The sequence below is a fragment of the Mauremys mutica genome, chromosome 12 (assembly GCF_020497125.1).
Source record: "Mauremys mutica isolate MM-2020 ecotype Southern chromosome 12, ASM2049712v1, whole genome shotgun sequence".
Lineage (NCBI taxonomy): Eukaryota > Metazoa > Chordata > Testudines > Geoemydidae > Mauremys > Mauremys mutica.
The window spans coordinates 8,319,424-8,343,264 of record NC_059083.1 but is presented as its reverse complement, the minus strand read 5'-3'; the positions used below and the strand labels follow the sequence as shown (position 1 = coordinate 8,343,264).

General features: G+C 50.8%; 1 protein-coding gene across 1 annotated transcript; it reads left to right on the top strand.

The window, feature by feature from the left end:
- The first annotated feature begins 467 nt into the window (after positions 1-467).
- LOC123344984 (C-type lectin domain family 2 member D-like) lies at positions 468-22,503 on the top strand. The gene is made up of 6 exons (XM_044981490.1): positions 468-545; positions 3,134-3,329; positions 12,170-12,268; positions 15,577-15,749; positions 17,377-17,479; positions 20,401-22,503. Exons 2-6 carry the CDS (start codon positions 3,251-3,253, stop codon positions 20,541-20,543), a joined length of 597 nt encoding a protein of 198 aa, XP_044837425.1. The 5' UTR covers positions 468-545; positions 3,134-3,250; the 3' UTR covers positions 20,544-22,503.
- Positions 22,504-23,841: the final 1,338 nt, after the last annotated feature.

The window sequence follows — 23,841 nt, the reverse complement described above, 5'->3', positions numbered from 1 at the left end:
GCTCACCGTGTGAACGCGTTTCCCCAGCCGAGGGGCGCACACGGGCTCAGGCCGGGCTCTCACAGTCCGATCGCTGCAGCGGGAGCGTCGCTCACAGCGCGGGGCCGCGAGCCGCGCTGCAGGTGTCTGTGTCCAGCCACGAAGTGCCGGGGGGCCGGGGCTCCGAGCGGGGGCCGCGAACAAAGGGCATTGGAGCCGCGCAGGGGGGTGACCCGTCGCGCGCAGGAGTAAACTGGGGCCTGGCAGAGCTACAGGCGGGAGCGGCTGCGGCTGGAGCGAAACTTCTGGGGGATTTTAGCAAAACATCCTCGCAGCTTCCTGTCCTAGCCTAGCACAGCACTGCGAGTGCGATCGCGCGCTTCGTGGAACTGGAGGCGCAGAGCCAATTTGTGTTTCCCCCGCTACCCCGCCCTCTGACGCTGATTGGTGGAGAGCTAGCTCCGCCCCCACCACGTGCTTCCCAGTTGTCCCTGGAAGCAGGTCCCGGGTCAGGCGGCGCAGCAGCGTCTCCCCTCAGCAGTGTTATGAGAGCCGCCGCGTGCCAGGTGAGAGCGCTGGGGCTGGGGCTGGAGGGATCCCGGGTTGCGGGGTCTGAGCCGTAACCGGGCTGCTCAGGCTGGGGGGAGGCGGCTGGGGCCAGGACCCCGCTGGGCAGTGGCCGGGTCCCATGGAGCCCGCAGACCAGCAGAGCTCCCGGGACACGGGGGATCCTACTTCCTGCTGCTGCACCGGGGGCCCGCAGGGGGGTGGGGCTGGTGGGGGCGTTGGCGGGGGGGGGGCGATTTGGCCGAGATGCTGCGAGGGGGCCCAGTGTAGATCCAGATTGGAGGGCGGGTGCGTTGGGACTGGAACTGGAGCTGCCGCCCCCCTCCCCCGAAGTGGTTCCCATCCCAGACCCGGTTTGCTGTCTGGTTCAGTGTCTCTCAGCGCCCCTGGGCGGTGGGGTGGGGAGATCACGGGGCGCTCTCAGCACGGAGGCTCGGGTCCCTGTGCACTGAGGCGGGCTGCAGAGGTGCCGGGAGGGACGGTGTGGGGGATGGGAGAGCATGGACTTGGCACGTGCCTCCCCTTAGGGGGTCCAGGAGGTGGTGGGGACCCACTGATTCCTAGTGTGGATGCTCCGAGGGATCCCTGGGTGAATTGGGTGTTGGATGGGGTGTGAATTGGTGAGACCATGAGTCATGACCTGCGGTCTCTGGGGAAACCACAAAGTGGTTTCAATAAAAAGTGACCCAGACAAGCTTTGACCCCCAAATCTATTGTCAGAACAGACAACAAGAGAATCTCCTCCTCCTCCCGCAGGAAAAGTCTGCCCCAGGCATAACAATGCTGTATAAACCCTCAACCAGCACATGGACGCTGCTGGTCCAGATCGCCCCCGTCCCCATCCCTGACCCTGTCATTGTTAATAGAGAATAAGTGTTGTGCTGGTCTGAGACCATCAGAAAGTGGGTGCATGAGGGGGAAGGGTGCAGAACATCACAAAAAGCAACATCCCCATAGCAGGATCCAGCCAACTTCTGGCTGTGAACCTCCTGCCAATTCTCCTCTCTAATAGGATAATTAATATGACCGCACCCACTGCACCCTCCAGCTCCAGACCCTGGCTCACATTGGCCATATCCAGTTTCAAGCACGTGTATGAGACTCCAAAGACGCTGTTTGTTCTATTGCATTCAGTGGCAACTAGGGTGACCAGATGTCCCTATTTTATAGGGACAGTCCTGAAATTTGGGGCTCTTTCTTATATAGGTCCCTATTACCCTCCACCCCCTGTCCTGATTTTTCCCACTTGATGTCTGGTCACCCTAGGGGCAACAAACGGGGGGCGGTGTAGTATTTAAAAAAAGTGGTGGGGATTTTTTTTTATCCCAAATGAAACTTTACACTTGGAAATTTCCTGCTGGAAAGATTTGTAAAAATGACACTTTCCTATCCCAAAATCCGCCCCCCCCCCCCGTTAATTTTGGACCATTTGGATCATTTTTTGCTGGAAAACACAGTGATCAAAAAAATGTCAAGCCCTTCTACTGGAGTGGGTGTTTGGGCCAGCGGGCTGTGCATTGAGAGGAGTCAGGAGTGCAGCTGTCATCTCTGGGTTGTGTTTTCCTGGGGGAGCGCTCCTCGCCCTAAGGGAAGGGCCAATTCTGCAGGGCGTAGGGTTGTGCACTTTGAAAGCAGCTTTTGAGAAAGCCAGGGAAGACAAGTCATTTGTTGCTTATTTCCAGTTTATTTTCTCTCTTTCATTTTCTCCTATACGCCAGCACGTTATCAAGGAGCAAAAGAGAAACGTGGCTGGATTGTTACTGCCCACAGAAAGTTCTGTTTTTACGATCTGAAAACATATTGCAGCTGTGTAGAAGAACTTGATAGTTAAGAGTTAGTGGGTGGGAGGAGGGCATGAGATGGGAGGATTCATTAGCATTGTTGAAGGCAGTGTGTGTGGGAGGGGGCTGGGAATGCATGGTGGGGGGATTGTGTGTAGGGGGCTCCTGTGTTGAAGAGAATAGAGCTGTGCACAGGGCAAGGGTCTGAAGTGGGGAGCTTAGTCCAACTATGAAGAAGCATCAGTGCTTAAAGGCTCCTTTGCACACTGAGGCAGCATTGATGGGGAAACTGAGGCAGGAGTGCCAGGCGAGCCTGGTGCTTTGGGTCTGCCCCAAAGCTCCCCCCACAGCCTTGTTTCCTTTCCCACCAGAAGTGTGTGTGTGTGTGTGTGTGCACGCACGCAGGGGAGAAATGGCTGTGTGAGACCATAAGGGGAGGGAATATGAGGGGGGTAGGGCAGGCCTGGTGGGGAGAAGGGCTGTGCTTGGGGAAAGTGCTGGGGTACTATGCAAAGGGAGAACCTGCATCTGGGGAGCCCAGTCAGAGCCCCACTGTGGTCCTGCCTCAGTTTCCCCTGCCAGCGTGTCTGAGGCTGCAGTGTCTTGGGGAGCAGTTTCAACCAAGCATGTGGCCTCAGAACCTTTTAAAGAGGGGGGAAAGTCAGGTCTAGTGATCTACCAATGGGAACTTCCCATGCCCTGTGTCCCAGGTCGATAACAGTGATGACTCTGTGACCCATCTAGTGGCGATCCACAGAAACTGCCTTTTATATGTTCCGGCTGTTCCCTCTTGCACTGCCGAACAGCCTCGTGGGGAGCCATGAATCTCTCCAGCCGACCGGGACTGAATCCCCGCGCCGGGTATAGCGAGAAAGGAGGAGCCCAGCGCGTGCCCGCGTGTCCCACTGAGACGAGAGGAAAGAATGGATCCCGCTGGGACGACACCATGGCTGGAGGTTTATCCTGAGATCCCTGGAAACCCCGAGAGCGGAGCGGAGCCAGGTAACTTAAACCCCCTTCTGAGTACTTAAATGGGGTCTCTAGTTTCATCATTTGTAAAGCCAAAAGGGAACCACTGTGATCACCTGTTCTGACACCCCCCCCATTCTCCCTCCCCCCCACTGCTGCATAGCACGGGCCATTGAACCTCATCCACTGCCCCCTGCATCCAGCCCACGCCTGCCGGGGGGAAGCTAGTGCTTGTAAAAAAACACGTGCAAACCTCTGGCTCTGTTCAGATGAGGCTCTGCAAATACCAAAGAGGGACAGTTGCTTGGGCATCTGCTAAGCCTTAAACACGACCGTGGAAAATGCTGGCTAAGGACACCCGGAGGGATGCCCAGACGGCCCGGTGCCCTGGGTTTATTCCCCCTGGGTAAGCAGTTTGCCCGGATGCCATGCCACCCAGCTCCCCCCAATCAGGAGGTTGTTCAGGAGTGTGTGTGTGCATGTGGGGTTAGGGGCATGGGGAGAACAGGGGCCCTGTGTCAGATGTGAGACCTCGCACACAGGCATCTGCCCGCCCCATTGCAAGCCTTAAGAAGCTGGTCTGCCTGCAGCAAGCTACAGTCAGATGCTCATCAAACCCTCTCTTATCCCTTTCGACCTGAGCGACTCGCCAAAAATGTGGCATCTTGCAGTTATGAGGAGAAACAGACAGTGGGGTCTGGTCCCGTTTCATACAGTCTGGCTTATTTACAAAGTACAAAGTCGTGTTACCCCAAACACGGGGGGAGTCAAATGATGGGAGACAGTTTCCTTGCTCATAGTTCCCAGCCTCTTTCAGCCAGCACTGTGCCCAAAAGCATGTGCTCAAGGTTTCTTCTCAGGGTCCCACTGCCAGTGCTGCTGTGTCTGGCTTTCTGGCTGCCTGCTCCGTCCGCTATGGTATTTTTTCTTCTCTGTCTTGCGCGTGCGCATGCACACACAATACCCCCTCTCCTACATAGCTCAAACTCCTGAGTAGCCCACATGTGCCTCTGTGTTGGGATAGGGGCACTGTGGTTTCATAAAGGAGCTTAGCTATAAGAAAGAATTAGTGTAAAGGAAGGGTGGTGGTTACACCCAGCAGCTTCAACAACAACACAACAACCACCTACAATGTGATAAAGTCTCTTTGGGTGTTTGCTAAGCCCACTAAGGCTGCTTGTTGGTGATGGTTGTCACAGGACAAGCCAGACCAGTGTTGCCAAAGTGTTAGAAGAAGCCAGTCCCCAGGTGTCTGTCAGAGGCGGGTATGCCCCACCCAGGATGGGGTCACATGCAGTGTTTGGGGGTTGAGCCCCTGTACCCTGTTGCTGTCAGTCCCATTCCGGTGGCAGGTCACTCTAGTACAATGTCTCCAGGGTCAGCCTTGGTTTTTCCTTGATGCTTTTCAATTAGACTTATTGCCCTTGGAGGTGACATCTGTCACTCCCTGATATGTGGGACATTGCAGTGGAAAATGCCTCTGTCACATCTAGTCCACAGTCTCCCCTCTCTAAACAGGGATCCAGGGAACCCGCTCAGGTTTGTGGAGGGATGTGTGCCAGATGGATAGGGCTGGGTTATTTTTGTTTGTTGGGGATTTTGTACTGCACCCAGAGCCATGGTTCCTGATTTTTAGGATCTATGGTGTAAATTAAGAAAACAGGATGCTTTCACTGAGAGTAGGTCAGGAAATTGTCAGTTAAGCTGGTTTTTTATCCTAAAATGACTGAAACAGTCACCATATTCCCCACTTCACTAGCTCAAAGCTTGCACGAGTCATGTTCTCCAGTGGCACACAGACAGTTATGTAAGCAGGGGAGGAGGAGACTAAGGTGTCTTTTTTAGGGCTGGGCTGCATGGGAAACATACAGGGTATAACTTCCGGGTGGACATTCTTATTCTGCAGTAAGTGGCTTTTTTGGTTTAGCTTGAACCCCTTCCAAAGCAATATTAGCTGACCTAAAGGCCACTCGTCTACTGGAATAAGTCTCTCCCTGTGGGAGGCTGAACTGGTATCACTATTGGTTTAAACTTCCACCTTGGCTTGTACTGGGATCACTTTCCCATATAGACAAACCTTTATACTCCAGGGGATGGCAACCAGTGGTCTGAAGCTTGTGGCTGTCTCCTTGGGTAGGAAGAGCTGGAAAAAGCTGGATCAGAGGAGACTTCTGGGTGTCAGACAAAATCTACCCTCTGCTCTCCTAGTTGGCTTTAGCCAAGAGGCTTTAGATGAGCAGGCAAAGACCAGAACCACCTAAGGGATGATCTGAAGCACCATGAACAGGCCTGATGCTCATTAGAACTGGAATTTGGGAAGGAAATAAAAGGAACCTAAGAAAATTGCCTAGGGAGGTTGTGGAATCTCTGTCATTGGAGGATTTTAAGAGCAGGATAGAGACACACACCTGTCAGGGATGATCTAGATAATACTTAGTCCTGCCATGAGTGCAGGGGACTGGACTAGATGACATCCCTTCCAGTTCTATGATTCTGTGAAAAGAGACTGACACCGCAAACCACCAAGAAGCAAAGCCCAGCACCGCCCCTCTGCGCTCTTTGTGACTTGTGCTCTCCGCCCACGCCCAGTCACTGGACTTGGCAGTTTTCCAGGCTCCTTTAGCCCAACTGTCTTAACTCGAAAACTCAGCCATCTCGGGGAGCCTGAAATGTGTCAACAGCCTTTTAGTTTTCCCAGCATGTGTCAAGGTTCCCTCCCCACTCTGAACTCTAGGGTACAGATGTGGGGACCCACATGAAAGACCCCCTAAGCTTATTTCTACCAGCTTAGGTTAAACTCAGTACGCTACCACCACCAAGTGATTTAAACAAACATTTAGGGAGAGCCACTTGGAGCTCTGCCTTTCCCCAAATATCTCCCAAGCCCCTACGCACCTTTCCCTGGAAAGGCTTAAGAATAATATCCTAACCAATTGGTTACAAAGTGATCAAAGACCCAACCCCCTGGGTCTTTGGACAATGGATAAATCAGTCAGGTTCTTAAAAGAAAGATTTATTAAAAAGAAAAGGTAAAAATCATCTCTGTACAATCAGGATGGAAAGTAACTTTACAGGGTAATCAGATTCCAAGAGTTCAGAGGAACCCCCTCTAGCCTTAGGTTCAAAGTTACAGCAAAAACAGGGATAAACCCTTTAGCAAAGGAAACATTTACAAGTGGAGAAAACAAAGATAAAGCTAATATCTCTTGCCTGGCTGTTACTTACAAGTTTGAAAAATGAGAGACTGGTGCAGAAAGATTTGGAGAACATGGATTGATGTCCGGTCCCTCTTAGTCCCAAGAGCGAACACCCACATAAACAAAGAGCACAACAAAAGCCTTCCACCCCCCACCCCACCCCACTATTTGAAAGTATCTTGTCCCCTTATTGGTCCTTTGGGTCAGGTGTCAGCCAGGCGACCGGAGTTCTTAACCCTTTACAGGTAAAAGGATTTTATAGTATTGTAAACAGGAGGGTTGTTACCCTTCCCTTTCTGGTTTTCCCAGCATGCTTAGCGGGAGTTGGGCTAAGTGACTTCAAGCCTCTCCCCCAAATTCCAAGCTACCAGCCCACGCTCCAGAGGCCTCCAGTCCATTGGGGTCTTTTCACTCTCTCCTAGAGGCAGGCGCCACTGAAACAGAGGCTGTTCATGGTGATAATCCCCAGCTCTGACAGCACTTCTCATCAGGAGATCTCAGAGCACTTTACCAAGGGAAGCCGGCATCGCTCTCCCCGTGTCAGAGGGAAACTGAGTCCCGGAGAGGGGACGTGACTTGCCCAAAGTCAGGCAGCAGCGGAGCTGAGAACAGAACCCAGTGTCCCAGGGCAGTGAGCTGACTGAAGCAGGCTACCCCTAGTGAAGCACTGGGGATGGGTGGGTGCGGGCCACTGCCCTCAGCCTAAGGGGAGGAGCCACTGAAACCAGGCTTTCAGCTAGTCACTGGGGGACAACAAATGAAAAAACAGGGATGGGAGTGAGGGTCACAGATTCGGAATTAGGGATTCCGAGGGGGACCCCGAGAAAAGAACCCAGGACAGCGCCTGTCAGTCCTCACTGGTGTCCTGGGAGCCAGTGGACACGGCGCAGAGGAACTCTGCCCAGAGATGTGACTTCAGAAGGGAGCAGGTTGCACATGGGGCAACATGCTGAGATTTTAAAGGCCTGCCAGAGAGCTAGATTTCCTCCATTGTGCCCCCTCCCTACAATTCCCGTCTCCATTCCCCTCCCGCTCTGACCGCTTTTTTCCTGCTCCCCTCCCCCGATTCCATGCTGTCCTCTGCAGACCCCTCCAGCAGAGCAAACATCTGTTTGCACCTTAGCAGGGCTGCAGAAGTGGGGGTGCAGGGGCTGGAAAGGGGCTCTAGTGGGGGGCAGCCAAGGAGGGAGGTACCCTGAATTTCACCATCTGGCAGATGAAGCCAAAATCGACCTTTCACCATTTCACTGTCTAGTCGGAATCTGGGGGATTTAATTTTTTTTTGAAGTTTCTAACTTGTGACAGTCGCCAAATAAAACTAACTTGAATTATTTGAATAGTAGTTTAAGAGGGGAGAGGAGGGGAATTTATTAGCCACCCACTGATTGCAAATGTACTGTAAGTGCCCTTTTCTGATTTACCTTAATCAGTGTTTGGGTTTTTTAATTGTTTTTTTTTAAGTGATTCATTTGCTAAATCAAAACAGGACACTACTCTTAACATCTAAACTAGGATTGTCACTGACCAGATTTGCCAGAGAGCCAACACAACACGAGGGGTGAACTGACAGCCATGTGGGTGCAAGTGTGTGTGTCGACCAGTCTCCGACTCCGCTAATGCCTAAGCCCCTCTTTAAGGGACTGTCCGTACTGCAGCCAGGGGCGGGTGTTTGCAGACCTGAGCCAGTTTTGATTTAGTGAGTGGCACTAAAAATAGCAGTGGGGCAGTGGCCCAGCTTTCAGCATGGGCGGTGTGAGCCCCTCTGACCCCCACCTATGTACCTGCCTTTCTAGCTCGCACCAAAGCCTGCACTGACACTGCTTCACTGCCAGTTTTTGCTTGCTAGATCCAGGCTAGCTCCAGCACGTCGACCCGAGCTGCAGTCACACCTGCTGACTGCAGTGTAGACATCACCTGGCCCCTTCCATGCCAAGCTCTGGCTGATGCTGGGGGAGGGTGAATGAGCAGCTGGAGGGATAGAGGGCTGGAAGGATGCAGAGGTGGGTGGGGGAAGGGGTCATCAGCCAGAGAATGAGCTGTGGTTAGGACAGGAAGTGGTCAGCTGTGGGTGGGAGAGATGCGGGAGAGGGTAGGAAGCAGCAGCAGTGGGGGGAAGGGAGGGGAGGAAGCAGCGGGGTAGGGCAGGATGCCAGCGGCAAGCGGGGAGGGTGTACGGCAGGGGAAGGGGCCAGCAATGGGTGGGGTGGGGTGATGGAGCCGCAGTGGTGGGGAGTGGGCTGTGGCTGGGGCTGTGGGGGAAGCAGGGGGCCTGCGGTGCTCAGTGGAGGGGGATTCAGACCGTGAGCAGCCAGGAAGGGGATGTGGGAAGAACAATAGGGGTGCGGTGTGTAGTAAATCCGCTGTCGTGTATAGAAAATGGAGGAAGCTGGGGTTTGCCTTATGGAAACTCTGAACAGCATCGATGCCGGCTGCTTCCTTTTGGCATTAACCCTTTCCCTGGTGTGTAAAGTGATCACAGGATGTCACACGGTCCCTGGGGCCGATGCCCACGCCCTACAGGAGCACTGGAGCAGTTCCTCGCTTGCGACTCAATATTTGTAGCGTCTCGGTCCCTGTGTCCATGTCGGTGCAGGCGGCTGTTAGCTGGGCTCTGGGGCTGCGTGACACTTGGACAGCCTGGGAAAGCGGGGAAGAGCTGAGATGCAGCAGCCCCTTGACCGCCGTGGAGACCCAGGCAGTGAAGGGGAACCGGCTCCCTGGAGCGTCCCTGGCTGGAGACAGAGAGGCTGCGGCTTGCACAGGTGGGGTGAATTTTCAGCGTTGGCTGTAAATGGCCAGGCCCTTTGGGGGAGCAGCAGGGAGCTGATCATGGTTAGGAGCGGGGCAGGCGGTTTGCACTCGCAGCTGCTATATCCTGTGTGTGCATCCGGGATCAAGGCCGTGTCCTGGGGGGTGTGGGGACTTGGCAATAGCCCCTTGTCTCCCTCTATTCTCCTGCCTTCCCTGTCCTCTTCCTTCTGTTGGTGAGGGTGAGATTTCACAGGTGCATCCACCCCAATGGACTCCTACAGGTCTGAACAACCAGCTGGGATTCTGACTGGGGTGTGTGTGTGGTGGGGGGCAGATATATCCTGGGGGGGGCTCATTTTGCACCCCTATTTGAAGATCTTTCCAGTCTTTCTCCCTTCACCACCTCATGTTTCTTTTTCTGCTGTTCTTTGGGGCCAGTTTTTCCCTGTGCGTCTGTGTGGACACAGACAAGCCTGCCACATGTTTCCTGCTGCCACGTGTTACGAACCCCCCCCCTGCCCCCGTGTGAACCCCACTGCCTGCACAGCTGCTGGGCTGGGACTGCAGCTCCCTCAGCTCAGTGCGCACCTGACTCTTTGTCGCTGTGAGTCACGTTGATTGGGAGCGGGATTTTTCCCATTCACCCCAGCACTGACTGCTGAGGGAAGGGTGGCCGAATGGTTTGGGGGCTAGGCCAGGCATTGGAAGACCTGGGTTTGATTCCCCATGTGACCCTGGGCAAGTGTTAGTCTCTCTCTGCCTCAGTTTCCCATCTGTACAATGGTCAGACCAGTAATTCCCTCTCTCACAAGGCTGCTGTGCAAGTAAATTCATTAACAGGCTGTGAGATGCTCACATATTGTGGGGATGGGGGCCAGAGAAGACCTTACCTAGCTAGGGCAGGAGATTTTTTATGTTGGGGGCTGATCTAGTTCCCCCAGACCCATAGGACTCCTCTCCCACAGGGGCTGCCTGGGTTCATTCCATCCATATCTGAGATCATCATGAATCAGTGAGCAAAGATTCAAAAATCCTTCAGAGGGAATGAGGAAAGCTGGCGGGAACATTTTCCATCAAAGTATGTGGCTTCATTGAAGCTAAAATGTTGTGTACAGTTGTATCAATTTTAATGGGAAAGTTTCTGACGTCCACAGCTCTCTGGTCACTTCTGAAGAGAGAGAGAGGAGCACGTGTCTACACTGCAGGAAAAGGTGTGTTCTCAACTAGGGTGGGTGACCCGCATTAGCTAACTTGGGTGAAAATAGCAGTGAAGACACGGCAACTCAGACTAGCAGCTCCCATTAAAGCCTGAAATGGAGCCTAGGGTTGAACTTGGGGGTCTAACCTCAGTTGCTTTAAAGGTCTTTGCTGCCATTTTAACCCAAGTTAGCTAATACAGGTTAGTCATCCTGAGTTAAGAGCAACCCTTTTTTTTTTTTTTTTTTTGCAGTGTGGACGTACACAGAAAAAGGAACTTTTGAAAGGTTTGTGGTTTGAATGAAAACATAAGGACTAATTTTCAAACGGAGAAAACCATTACAAAAAAGGAATTTGGATCAGCTGGCCAGCCCAAGATAGGTTTCTTGTGTGAAGAAAGTTACTCATTACTGTCTCTAGAGCAGCCTAGCCTCTTACAAGGAGCTGGGCACAGCAAGGCATGCAGGCTTAGTGTCTGGGAGAGGGCACAGGCTGGGCAGGCGGCACAGACTACCAAGTGAGGGTGAGTCCCACACTCCTATCCCTTCTCCCATGGTAGCTTGGAGCCGGTCGCCCTTGGGACATTCTGCCTGCCAGCTCTGGGAGAGTCTGGGAAGTAGCAAAGAGGGGAATTAAACAGCCCCATTCATCATGTGGCACAGGTCTGGCAGCTGGGCTAAATAAGCCACCATCTCAGCAGTCATCCCTCATGCAACCAATGAAACTGTTGCATGCAAATTGGGAATAGAGGAAGGATGGGGATTGGTTGTGTTACCTCTGCATTCAGCACTAAAACTTTAGTCATTTAGGGATGTGAAAAAACACCCCCCTGAGCGACAAAAGTTTTAGCACTGAAAAGCGTCAGTATAGACAGCGTTTTATTGTCGGGAGCCACGTTCCGCACGATAAAGCTACCAACTCTCCCCCGGCGATAAAACGTGACTACGCTGCCCACGTCACAGTGCTGCTGCGGCCGTGCTCTAATGTAGGCAGTGTCGACATTCTCTGAGGTTCCCCCAACATGCTATAAAAACTCCACGGCCCACCATTGCCACAACAGCTGGTTTTCTGCGTATAAAAGCCAGGGCTGGCGTTAGACGGTAGCAAGCTGGGCAGCTGCCCAGAGCCCCAAACCACAGGAGTCCCCAAGGCTAAATGGCTCAGGTTTCAGCTTCAGCCCCAGGTGGCAGGGCTCTGGGCCCCAGGCTTCAGCCCTGCACAGCTGCGCTTTGGCTTTCGACCCTGGGTCCCAGCGAGTCTAACACTGGCCGTGCTTGGTGGACCCCTGAAACCTGCTTGCGGTCCCCAGGGGGCCCCATATCCCTGGTTGAGAACCACTGGTCTAGGCTCTTGGCATGGCATAGATATATCCCTGACTGTAGCTGTACACTGCATGGTGTAATCTGTAAAGTCTGAATGGCTGAGAACTTAAAAATTGGGCGATAACAGGCCGGGGATGTCAGTGGTGAATGAACTTGGTGATATTCCGAACAAAAAGAGCTTTCGGCCATATTAGTACCTACTTCCATTGCTTCCCAGTGATTCTGCAGACATTGTAGGCTCCAGAGTGACACAGGCAGACTGACACTCCTGAGGTCCTATTCCATAGATAGATAACGGCGGCCATTCAGCACAATGCTCCTTGCACCAACGCAGCTCAGACCCTGATGCAGCTACTGACTCTGGGTACCCCACTCTCAGGAGAATTAAGGGCTTTTTCTCTTTCAGGTAATGGCCGTAGCTGCAGGCTCAGGAAACGTGCCACATGTACAGTCGCAGTGAGCATTGTACTTGTCCTTCTGGTTGTTGCTGTTGTTGCTCTGGCAGGTGAGTGGCTAATCCCAGTGTCCGTGTGTTCCATTTACATTGAGCTGGTCACGCCGCTCAGGGCTGTGAAAAATTCCATGCGCGGAGCACCACAGTTAGGTCAACCCAACCCCTGCTATAGACACGGCTGGATCAACAGAAGGGTCTTTCCATCGACCAAGCTACCGCCTGTCAGAGAGGTGGATTAACTACCGCGATGAGGAAAACCCTTCCATTGATGTAGGAAGTTTCTACGCTCCGGCACTACTGGGGCAGGGCTGCAGCAGCATAGCAGTGCCATCGTCATGCAGACATACCCAGAGTCACAGGCTGTCTCCTCTCAGGCATCAGCCGTGGGGGCCAGAAACTCATCTTCAGACTCTCCTTCCTGCTCCCTTCTGGAGCCTTGTTTGTGATGACAAAACTGGCCCTTTAAACTGTCTTCCTGGGTAAGTACGTATCATTGTAATGAAAGGGAGAAACCTCTGTTCCTGAGATAATACAAACAGGAAAGGAATTTCTCCTCCAAAGAGCCTACAGTCTCGGGGATGTCTGCCCTACGGACACTACACTGGCACAGCTGTGTCACTCTGGCTATGCCGGCATAACACCATAGTATAGACCAGGGGTCTCAAACTCAAATGACCCCGAGGGCCGCATGAGGACTAGTGCATTGGCCCGAGGGCCGCATCACTGACACGCCCCCTTGCTGCCCCTGGTCCCACCCCCAATCCACCCCTTCCATGAGGCCCCGCCCCTGCCCTGTCTCTTCTCCACCTCCTCCCCGGCGGCTCCCGCTTCCCCCCCCCCTTACCCGAGCGCGTCTCCGGCGAGGCCTGAGCTTCGTCCCGCTCAGAGCCGCGTGGTGAGGGGGCGGGGCTGTGAGCTCCACGCCGAGCGCAGCGCTCGGCCCAGCGCTCCCCGCCCCGCCCCCTCCCCACGCGGCTCGGATCGGGGCGGGGCTCAGGCGCTCGGACGGAGACTCGGCGCTCTATGCGCCGAGGCTCCAGGAGACGGGCGGAGGCGGGAGCCTCCGCTTTTCTCTTGGGGGGCCCCTGCGGAGCCCGGGGCCCGGGGCAAATTGCCCCCTTTGCCCCCCCCTCTGGGCGGCCCTGGGGAGCTCCGCGGGCCGCAGGGAAGAGCTCCGCGGGCCGCATGTTTGAGACCCCTGGTATAGACCCAGCCTACGCGGACAAAGATTTTTCCCATCAGTGTTGGAACACCACCTCTCTGAGCAATGGTACCCGCATCAACACCAGCCTTCTTTCATCAGCATAGTTGCGACATAGGTTATGTCGGTTTGACTATGTCACGTACATGTGTGCGCACGTGTGTGTGTGTGGTTTTTTCACACCCCTGACCGAGGTAGCTATGTCAACCTAACTTTTAAGTGTAGACCAACTCTCAATAGACTAAACAACCTGAGACCATGGGCAAAATAAAGAGAAACAATGAATAAAGTGGCCTTCCGGAGACTATTGGGTGGATGTGGCCAAAGCTCTTACAAGTTTTAACGCATACGGAAATGTGGCTCTGTAGATATTACTAAACATTGTACAACCACATCATAATAGTTAGTTACTTTAGTTATCCAGAGGAGCTGTATTTCTGGTAACCCCAAGCATGGGACAAACCATGGGTCATACCCCCAAAATCATGAGATCGGCTTAGAAATTGTGACTTTAAAAAATAAATTTGGGTTTCGACATCTATGCTGCAGTTTATAGCCCTGCAGGCTGAGCCCCGTGAGCCCAAGTCAGCTGACATGGGCCAGCTGCAGGGGTTTTATTGCAGTGTAGCTGTACCCTAAACTGCAGCTCCCAGAGTGTGTCTACACTGCACTGACAAGGAACAGCCACCACTAAAGGCCTCTTACATTGATTTTGGGTTTGACCTGGACTCTAGAACAGGGGTCGGCAACCTTTCAGAAGCGGTGTGCTGAATCTTCACTTATTCACTCTAATTGAAGGTTTCGCGTGCCAGTCATACATTTTAACATTTTTAGAAGGTCTCTTTCTATAAGTCTATAATATATAACTAAACTATTGTTGTATGTAAAGTAAATAAGGGTTTTAAAATGTTTAAGGGGCTTCATTTCAAATTAAATTAAAATGCAGAGCCCCGCGGACCAGTGGCCAGGCCCTGGGCAGTGTGAATGCCACTGAAAATCAGCTCACGTGCCGCCTTCGGCACCCGTGCCATAGGTTGCCTACCCCTGCTCTAGAATCTCCCCTGTACTTACAGTGACACCTAGTGGCTCGTTAGAGTAATCCCAGGGGTGAATACGCTGGAGGTCACTCCCAAAGCTGATTTCTGTAGAGAAAGCTGCTAGGTGTGTGTCCCATTTCTAGCCTGCAGTGGGCCAGGCTCAGCTTTCCTGCTTAACAGCAGGTGTTTGACCATCATGTGGGATTTTGGTTTCTAGCTGCTGTATCCCCCAGATCTCCTTTCCCACCTCCCCACTCTCAGGGGAGTGGCCAGATTTTTCAGGACTCTGGACCCTAGATGAATTCATCACACAACCCTGCCCCATTCTTTGCGCACTGAATGAGGCAGGAGTCCTGTGGAAAAACATAACAGTGACCACATAAAGACAGTATCATAACTAGGGCCCTGCCAAATGCACGGTTGTGAAAAACACGTCACGGACTGTGAAATCTGGTCTCCCCTGTGAAAGCTGGTCTTTTGTGTACTTTTCTCTGTGCTATAAAAGTACCTTATACTATATAGTAAAAGAATACAGAAGTACACAGCGTTTCTCAGACTGGGGGTCCTGGCCCAAAAGGAGATTGCAAGCTTATTGTAGTGGGGGCGGGGGTGTCACAAAATTGCCACCCTTACTACTGATGGCAGCGCTGCCTTCAGAGCTGGGCACCAGCCACTGCACTCGGGCCACCCAGCTCCGAAAGCAGCGCAGAAGTGAGGGTGGCAATACCATAACCTCCCTACAGTAGCCTTGTGATCCCCCTTTGGGTCAGGGCCCCCCAGTTTGTGAAACGCTGAGTCTTAAGGGCTTGACGTGTTTATATTTTGCTATTTTTAAATATATTTGTTTTTTGCAACCCCGTGAAATGTAAGATTTAAATACCTGAAACTGTGAAATTCAAGATTTTTAAAATGCTGTGACCATGAAATGTAGGGAAATGAACTGTGAATTTGGTAGGTCCCTAATCATAACTGATGCACATAAAAAGGAAGGAGCAGAGAAACCAGGGTTAAGGTCACACTTTGGAGCCTTACCCACCAGATGGAAATGAGGAATTTGCATCTGGGGGAGCGGGGGAGGGAAAGGATGGGCTCTTACCCTTATGTCGCTCTCTCAATTTCAGTGCAGGTACTTCAACCGCAGCCCCAGTTCATGGCCTGGTGCCCAGACGGCTGGCTCGGATACCAAGGGAAATGTTACTATTTCTCCAAGGCTGAAGAGAACTGGAACAACAGCCAGAGATGCTGCTCTGCGCTCGGTGCTTCCCTGGCTGGGATTGACAGCGAGCAGGATCTGGTGAGAAAAAAACAGACCCATTCTGGGGGCGATGGGCTATGCTGGAGTTATGGTCAAGGCCTTCAAGGCGCTCCATGGCCTGGGCCCAGGGTGTCTAAAAGAGCTTAAGGCTCCAGGATGAAGACCTTGGTTGACATCTCTGCTCCTCTGGCACCATTTAAGGGCAAAACTTCTCAGTGAGGGAGGTGGAGCTTCCTTGGTGGCTGGTCCTAGCTTGGGGAATGGACTCCCCCAGGAACTAAAGACCGTCCAGAACCTCACCACCTTCTGCTCTGAGAGCGAGGTGCACTTCTTTGAGCTGTCTTCTGTGATATCAGTGTAACCCACTGGTGAGCATGTCACTGGTTACACTCTGTGCTCGTCCACAGAGGAGCTGTGCTGACTGGAGAGGGTTGCTTCGTTAGCTCCAGCTGGCGTGACTTGGGCTTTTTTGTTATGGAGGTTCCCAGTCTGTCAGCCAAGATGGCTGCCTTCACATAAACATGTAGCATGTGCACTTCAAATAACAAAACCCTACCAAAACAAACCGCTCCACTACACACACATGATTCTTCCCCTTGGGGAGAGACAACAAATCACATGTAAGATGTTAATCGTGTCGCTTAATTCATGAGTGGAAGATGCTCAACTACAAGGGGGATGGGGTAAGACCCCACCTAGGATAGTGTAGACACACAGGATGATTCATATCGTTAAAATTGCCTAAGCCAGTGGTCCCCAAACTGTGGGGTGTCGCCTCCCCTACGGAGGTGTAGAGGAATGTTCCGGGGTGGGGGCATATTGCAGGGCCCGGGCCATCCCCCATAGGGGCGGGGAGGAAGCCCCAGCCACAGCTCCGCCCTCAGCATAGCTCTGCCTCTAGCTCCAGCTCCTCCTCCATCCCCAGCTCCGCCTTCAGCTCAAGCTCCTCTTCTGACCAATTCCGTTACTGGTAAGTGCGGATACCACAGGAAATGTTTGGGCACCACTGAACTAAGCATTTCCATTTTTCAATTGCTTATAACTGCGCTGCGGATTTTCTTTTTGTGTTTTTTTTGGGGGGTGGGGGGGAACACTTGTCTGAACTTTACTCTCTCAAGGGGAGGTTTTTTCCTGAAAGTTTCAGCAAATCCACTTGATTAATTTTCTCGTGGTAGCATCTAAGAACTCCAGCCCAGAATTTTTCAGTGAATTTACAAGTCACCAAAAACTTGCCCAGCTCTAACTGGGAATAAGTCAAAGCTCCCAAGTGCCACCTTAACTCTGGTTTTCCTTCTCCTTCCCTTTGGTGTGGATCAGTTATGAGCCAATCTTTAGTTATGTGGACCCCTGCTGTGTTTTCCCACGGGACCCCTGCCTCATTCAGCACCCAAAGAATGGGGCAGGGTTGTGTGACAAATTCCTCTGGGGTCCCCAGCTTTTTTCCACGTTCGCTGCACTGGTTGTACCCAGCACCGTGACTGAGGCGGGGCTGAAGGGATGGGCTTGAGGTTAAGGCGCTAAAGTGGAACCCAGCGGCTCTTTGTTTCAGTTCCACACTTTGCTTTAACTAACTCGGAAACATTTCTGTATAACGTGACTCTGCGCTGCCCGGAGCCCTGTGAGCAGCACACGTGGAATCAAACTCTTTCCTTTTTCTATGTTACAGGCTTTCATAATGCGATACAAAGGTGTCTCCGAGCACTGGATTGGCCTCTGGAGAGAGCAGGAGGGGCAGCCCTGGAAATGGGTGAATGGCTCTGATCTGAACATCCCATGAGTCTTTTTTTCTATTTGTTTAGGTTCTGAACACTAGGTTGTGGGGGCTGAATTCAGGTGGACCCAATGTTCACCAAGTAAACCCTAAAATAATGACGGGGAGTGAGGGAAATCTGTATTCTCTCTGGGATTTGGGGCTGTCAAGGTTCCTTCCCCACTCTGAACTCTGAGGTACAGATGTGGGGATCCTCATGAAAGACCCCCTAAGCTTATTTCAACCAGCCTAGGTTAAAAACTTTCCCAACGCACAAATTCCACCTTGAATAGAATGCTGCCTCCACCAGGTGATTTAAACAAACGTTCAGGGAGGGCCACCTGGAGCTCTACCTTCCCCAAATACCCCCTCCAAGCGCCTACACCCCCTTTCTTGGGGAGACTTGAGAATAATATCCTCTCCAATTAGTACACGTGAACACAGACCCAAACCCTTGGATCTTAAGAACAATGAAAAATCAATCCGGTTCTTAAAAGAAGAATTTTAATTAAAGAAAAGTTAAAAAAAAAATCACCTCTGTGAAGTCAGGATGGTAACTACTTTACAGAATAACAAAAGACTCAAGAACACAGAGGATTTCCTCTCTAGGCAAAACCTTAAAGTTACAAAAAACAGGGATAAACCTCCCTCAGCACAAGGAAAAATTCACAAACTAAAACAAAAGGTAATGTAACTCATTCCTTTTCTGCTGTTACTTACTATTTCTGCAAGACTATATGCTTAGTTCAGATATATTTTCCCCTGCCTTGTTTCCTGGTTGGCTCCAACAGACACAGACCCAAAACCTTCCCCCACAGATTTGAAAGTATCGTCTCCCCTTATTGGTCCGGTGTCATCTAGGTTATCTGAGCTTCTTAAGCCTTTACAGGTAAAAGAGGTATTAACCCTTTACAGGGTAAAGAGGGATTTTATGCTACCCTTAGCTGTATGTTTATGACAGGGGCTCACTCCCACTGCTGAGACATGGATCAACAGTGGAGCAAGGGGTTCTGCACTTTTAGGGGGATGGTAACACTAGGGTTGTTGCGAACTTTTCATTGAAACTGTTTTTGGTGGAAAATTGGGGTTTTGATCAAATCTTTTCACAAAATGTCTCTTCATGGAAGATATTTGATTTTTTTTTTCCATTGGAAAAATGAATGGCCAAAAACTGAGATTTCAGATGAAAATACTGCCCTGATACCTAATGGGAGTTGTAGTTTCATTTCCTTGTATCCCAATCTCCCCTTTATGGGCTGGACTCGTCAACTGGACTACATCTCCCATGGTGCACTGTGGCCAAGGGATTACATCCCCTTTGCCAAGAGAGGTCAGGGGGCACCATGGGAGATGTAGTCTAGACATGGAGCTCAGCTTATAGAGAAGAATGGGAGTTTATCAGCACTACATCTCCCACAATGCACTGCGTACCCTTGACCAATAGTGAGACCATGGTGACCCTGGGAGATGTAGTCTGACCGGGGAGCTGGTCTATAGAAGAGAAGGGGTGCACAAGGCACCTGAACTACAGCTCCCATGAGGCACCATGGCAGCTTTTCCAAACTGAAATGTTAGGCTGTGATTATTTTTTTTATTATTTTTTTGTCAACTTCTCTGGGCCAAGTCCATCACAAGCTCCCACCTCAGCTCCTCCCACTCAGACTCCAGTCCCTGGAGAGCTGCAGGCCAGTTGCTTTGGAGAGTCTAGAGGGAGTCAGAGGCTGGAGGAAAGGGGTGATACCTGGTCCAAGGCTGTACGTTTGACACCCATGTCTTGGACTGAGACATCAAAAAGAGGGAGCAGAGTTTGCATGTGCGTCAGGATGACTGAACACAAAGTCTCCCCAGATGGTGGAGTCCTTTGAGATTCAAGGGAAAGCAAAAGACACCACAGTGTGTCAGTTCCACCACAGCTAACAGACCTCACGGTTTGAGTTATTTACATGGCAGCGACCGTCAGTACGAAAGGGGCCACAGAGAAACCCTCCTGAGTGGAGACTGACTCCCCTGTTCACTGCCACCTTCAGGAATTGGGTTCCTCAGTGCAGCCCGGCTAGGCCAGGTCCTACATGAGCCTGTCACGTACCCAGGAGCACAGGAAGGCCCAGGCTGCTTCTGACCCAAGGTCCATCTAGCCCCATCTCCTGTCTCTGCCAGTGGCCGGCGCCAGCTGCCCCAGAGGAAGGTGTAAGAACTAGAGCTGTCGGAATGAGCGATATTGTCGTTCGCTGGCTGAACTGAACATTGGGAGCAGAAGAACCTGGATCAGCCAGAAATTAAACCTGGATCAGCCAGTTTTCTCGATGAAACAAGGAATTGAACAGCTTTTTCATTTTGGGTCAAATGAAATGTTACATTCAACCTGAAACAAAATATTTCACTTCAATTTCAGGCAGTTTTAAACTGCCTTTTTTTTTTTTTTTATTAAAAGTGAAGGAAATTTGGAAAAACATGCACAAAGCCGATGGAGGTGTCAGCCTCCCATCTCATAGCCCACTGGTTAGGGCACTTCAGCCTGGGTCTCCTGTATTTGAAATCGAGTCCTCTCCATGCCTGGTTCAGAGTAGGGACTTGAACCCTCATCTTCCCCATCCAAGTTAAGTGCTCTAATTACTGGGCTATCAGGCCTACAGCCGGCTCCTTCTCCAGTGTTGTGAAGGGCACCCAAACTGCCATGTCAATCTAGCCAGAAAAAATATTTGAGGGAGGTGTCAACCCCAAAATTGAGTTTTTCGGTGAATAAACTTCATCTGAAAAACTTCATCTAGTAAGAACATCCTTCCCCTCCCTTCCTGCAATAGTAAATGTGGGCTAATTTGCAACACCCCCCCCCTGCAAATTAGGGAGAGATCCAGTCTGGAGGTGTCAGACACATTCTCCCACTGGCAGTTACAGGAAAGGCCCATCGACTGGCTCACAATGGCTTTGTTCTCTCTCATTGCAGGCTTCTAATAAGGGGAGGAGGTAACTGCGTGTACCTGAATAACAAGAGCATTAACTCTTCAAGCTGCATCGCTGGGAGAAATTGGGTCTGCAGCAAACCCAATGCGTATACAGCCAGAAAAGTGCTTAAGAAACCTTGACAAAGAGAAACTGCCTCTCGCACAACTTGTCTACAGCCAAGTTTATAAACAAGGGCTAAAGAATAAAATAGCAACATTTCCAGTGGATGCTGGATTATTAGGTTAATCAAACTGAAAAACAACAGGAGGAAACTTCAGCAGGATCAAGCCACATGAGAGGAATGGGCCACCCACTGACAAATGAAATACAGTGTGACAAATACTCATCCATCTTCCTAGGTCCAAATGCAATTGCAACAGCTCAGGAGAAGGAGCCAGGGTGAACTGCTGATCCCATTGAAATCTATGTGCATTTTCCCATTAAGTTCAAGGAGCGTCAATTCCAGGGTGTCATTGTCGATCGCCCAGTGCAGACCTTGGCTGAGTGTGCAGCAGCTGACAACAAAGCAAACAAGATGTTGGGTTATATTAGGAACACAGTAGGTGATGATACAGAAAATGCTCTGATGTCATTATATGAACCAAAGGGACACCTGATGCAGAACACCGTGTGCAGTACGGGTCACCCGTCTCCAAAAGGACGCTGCAGAGCTAGAGGAGGTTCAGAGACTGGTAAGAAGAATGATGGGAGGCCAGGTGGGACTTTTATGGGTTGAGATTGGAGCTGTTCTTGTCGGAGAATAAGGGGACGTGAACAAGGGGAGAAAAACTGGGATGGGAAAGATGGATTGGGGTGCTGCTATTCAATCCATGTCTTCATACAACAACAATGGGAACACTTAACAAAATTGAAAATCAGCAAATTTGAAAGTGATCAAAGGACCTATGTTTTTGCACAACACACAATTAGCCTGTGGAACTCACTGCTACAAGATGTCGTTGAAGCCAAGAGCTTGGCAGGATTTGTTTTTTAAAGGACAGGGGCATTAGATACTGTTGTTCATACAAAAGAGGAAATGAACAGGAGTTTGGGAAGGGATCCAAACCTCCTCTCTTCGGGGCATGAACCACCATCTAAGTAATGAAGATCAGGAAGAAACTTCTCCATTTGGTTGGTTATTCCATCACTGTCCACTAGGGGGTCTCTTGACCTGTGTTCTGAAGCTGCTGGTGTGGGCCGGAAATGCACTACTACACCTCCTGAATTCGTCTTGCAGTTACTATGTAAATTGCCTCTACCCCAGTGACCTCGCCCTTTAATAACCCATGGCTCTTCCTGAGCCAAAGACGAGTCCTGCAGCTTTTAGAAATGAATTCTTGTTAGTTTTGCTTCCTGGGGCAGGACACACCCACACACCCACCCCGGGCTGTGTGGATTTTTGCCAAGCAGTGCAGCTGGATAGCAGCAGATGTTCAGGATATCCTGAACCAACCTTCCAGCCCTGGGGCTCCTTTTCAGTGGAGCAATTTCCCTGCTGGAGCTGCCCAGTGCTTGGGAAGCATTTAAGAGGGTGCTCCTAGGCTCCATGGTAGATTATGCAACATAGAATTTCTTCATTTGATCTCATTTAGCTTGTTTATTATTAGGATGACAGATCTAAATAGCTGATAAGTCAGCTACCTTCTCTCCTGCCTTCTCCAAAAGGGGGTGCGGACAGGGGGCTTTGACACTATTAATACAGCCCAGAGAAATGGGAAACTGGCCTGACTGAACTCACTTGGGCCACTTCTCTTAGGATTCAGAGTTTAAATCCTTTGGACAAAGGATCCAGCCATGAAAAAGCCACAGGTTGCAGTGTCATGAATGTCTCCCAGCTGCAATGCTACTTTACATTGTAGCTGTCATGAGTAGAGATGAGGGGAGAGAAGTAATTTGTGTTGTCTGTGCTCTATTTTTATACAATTCTCCTTTCTTTGAGGATTATCTCCAGCTGGGATTCAGGTGACAGCCAGTCTGTTTATCATATTGCCTCTATATAAATCCATGGTACGTGCATACCTTGAATAGTGTGTGCAGATCTAGTCACCCATCCTAAAAAATATATATTGGAATTTGAAAAGGTACAGAGGTGGGCAACTAAAATGATCAGGGGTATGAAACAGGAGGAGGGATTAAAATGATTGGGAATTTTCAGCTTAGAAAAGAGATGACTAATGGGGATATGATAGAGGTCTACAAAATCTTGACTGGTGCGAAGAAAGTGAATAAGGAAATGTTATTTAATCCTTCACATAACACAAGAACTAGCAGTCACCCAATGAAATTAATATTCAGCAGATTTTAAAAAAACAAAAGGAAGTATTTCTTCACACAATATAAAGTCAATCCAGGGAACTCTTTGCCAGGGGATGCTGTGAAGACCAAAACTATAACAGGATTTTAAAAAGAACTAGATAAATTCCTGGAGAACAGGTCCATCTGTGACTATTAGCCAGGATGCGAGGGATGCAACACCATGCTCTGAGTGGCCCTAGCCTGTTTGGTCACTTGATGGTCACTTGATGATTCCCTGTTCTATTCGTTCCCTCTGAAGCACCTGGCCTTGACCACTGTTGTAAGACAGGGTACTGGGGCTATATGGACCATGGGTCTGACCCAATATGACCATTCTTATGTAAAAATTAATTATAATAATAAAAATGTTTAGTACAGAAACTCTCCATCATAATGACTTCCCAAGATAGCAACGATGTGCGATAACAACCTTGGCAAATACTGCATTTTAAAAATCTTGGCCTACTAGGAAACATATTTATATAAGTTTCCATTCTCAGTCACAAATCTAGCATTCTGGAGCAAAGTGACTAAAATATAGTCCAACAAACAAATGTTTATTTAACATGCCCCTCACTTTTCCCTCCACCACACTCCATTCACCGGTGTTGTCCTTGGTCAGTGGAGACTCAGAGTTCAGAGGTGCTTTCATGTGAGTACATCTCCCAGGCGGGGGACAAGAAGGCACTTTGCTTGTTTCTCCAGCTGCTCACTGTTCATTCTGGTCATGTCTGTTCGTTGTGCCACCGTTCACTCCACCGCTCTGTTGCCAGTGGCCCTGTGCAGTCACCTGCTGCCACCTGCCACTGTGACCTCTGCGAGTTGGTCTCTTGAGGTTCCACCAGCTCTCAGTGATTTCAGCTGAGCTCTCAGTGCGGGAACCTCGCTGCTAGTGCAGTCTGGGCTGTCTCTTAGGGCTTGGCTACACTTACAAATTTGCAGCGCTGCAGCAGGGTGTGAAAACACACCCTCTCCAGCGATGCAAATTGTGGCGCTGCAAAGCGCCAGTGTGGTCAAAGCCCCAGCGCTGGGAGCGCGGCTCCCAGCGCTGTCCGTTATTCCCCACAGGGAGGTGGAGTACGGACAGCGCTGGGAGAGCTCTCTCCTGGCGCTTTGACTACACTTAGCGCTTCAAAGCTCTGC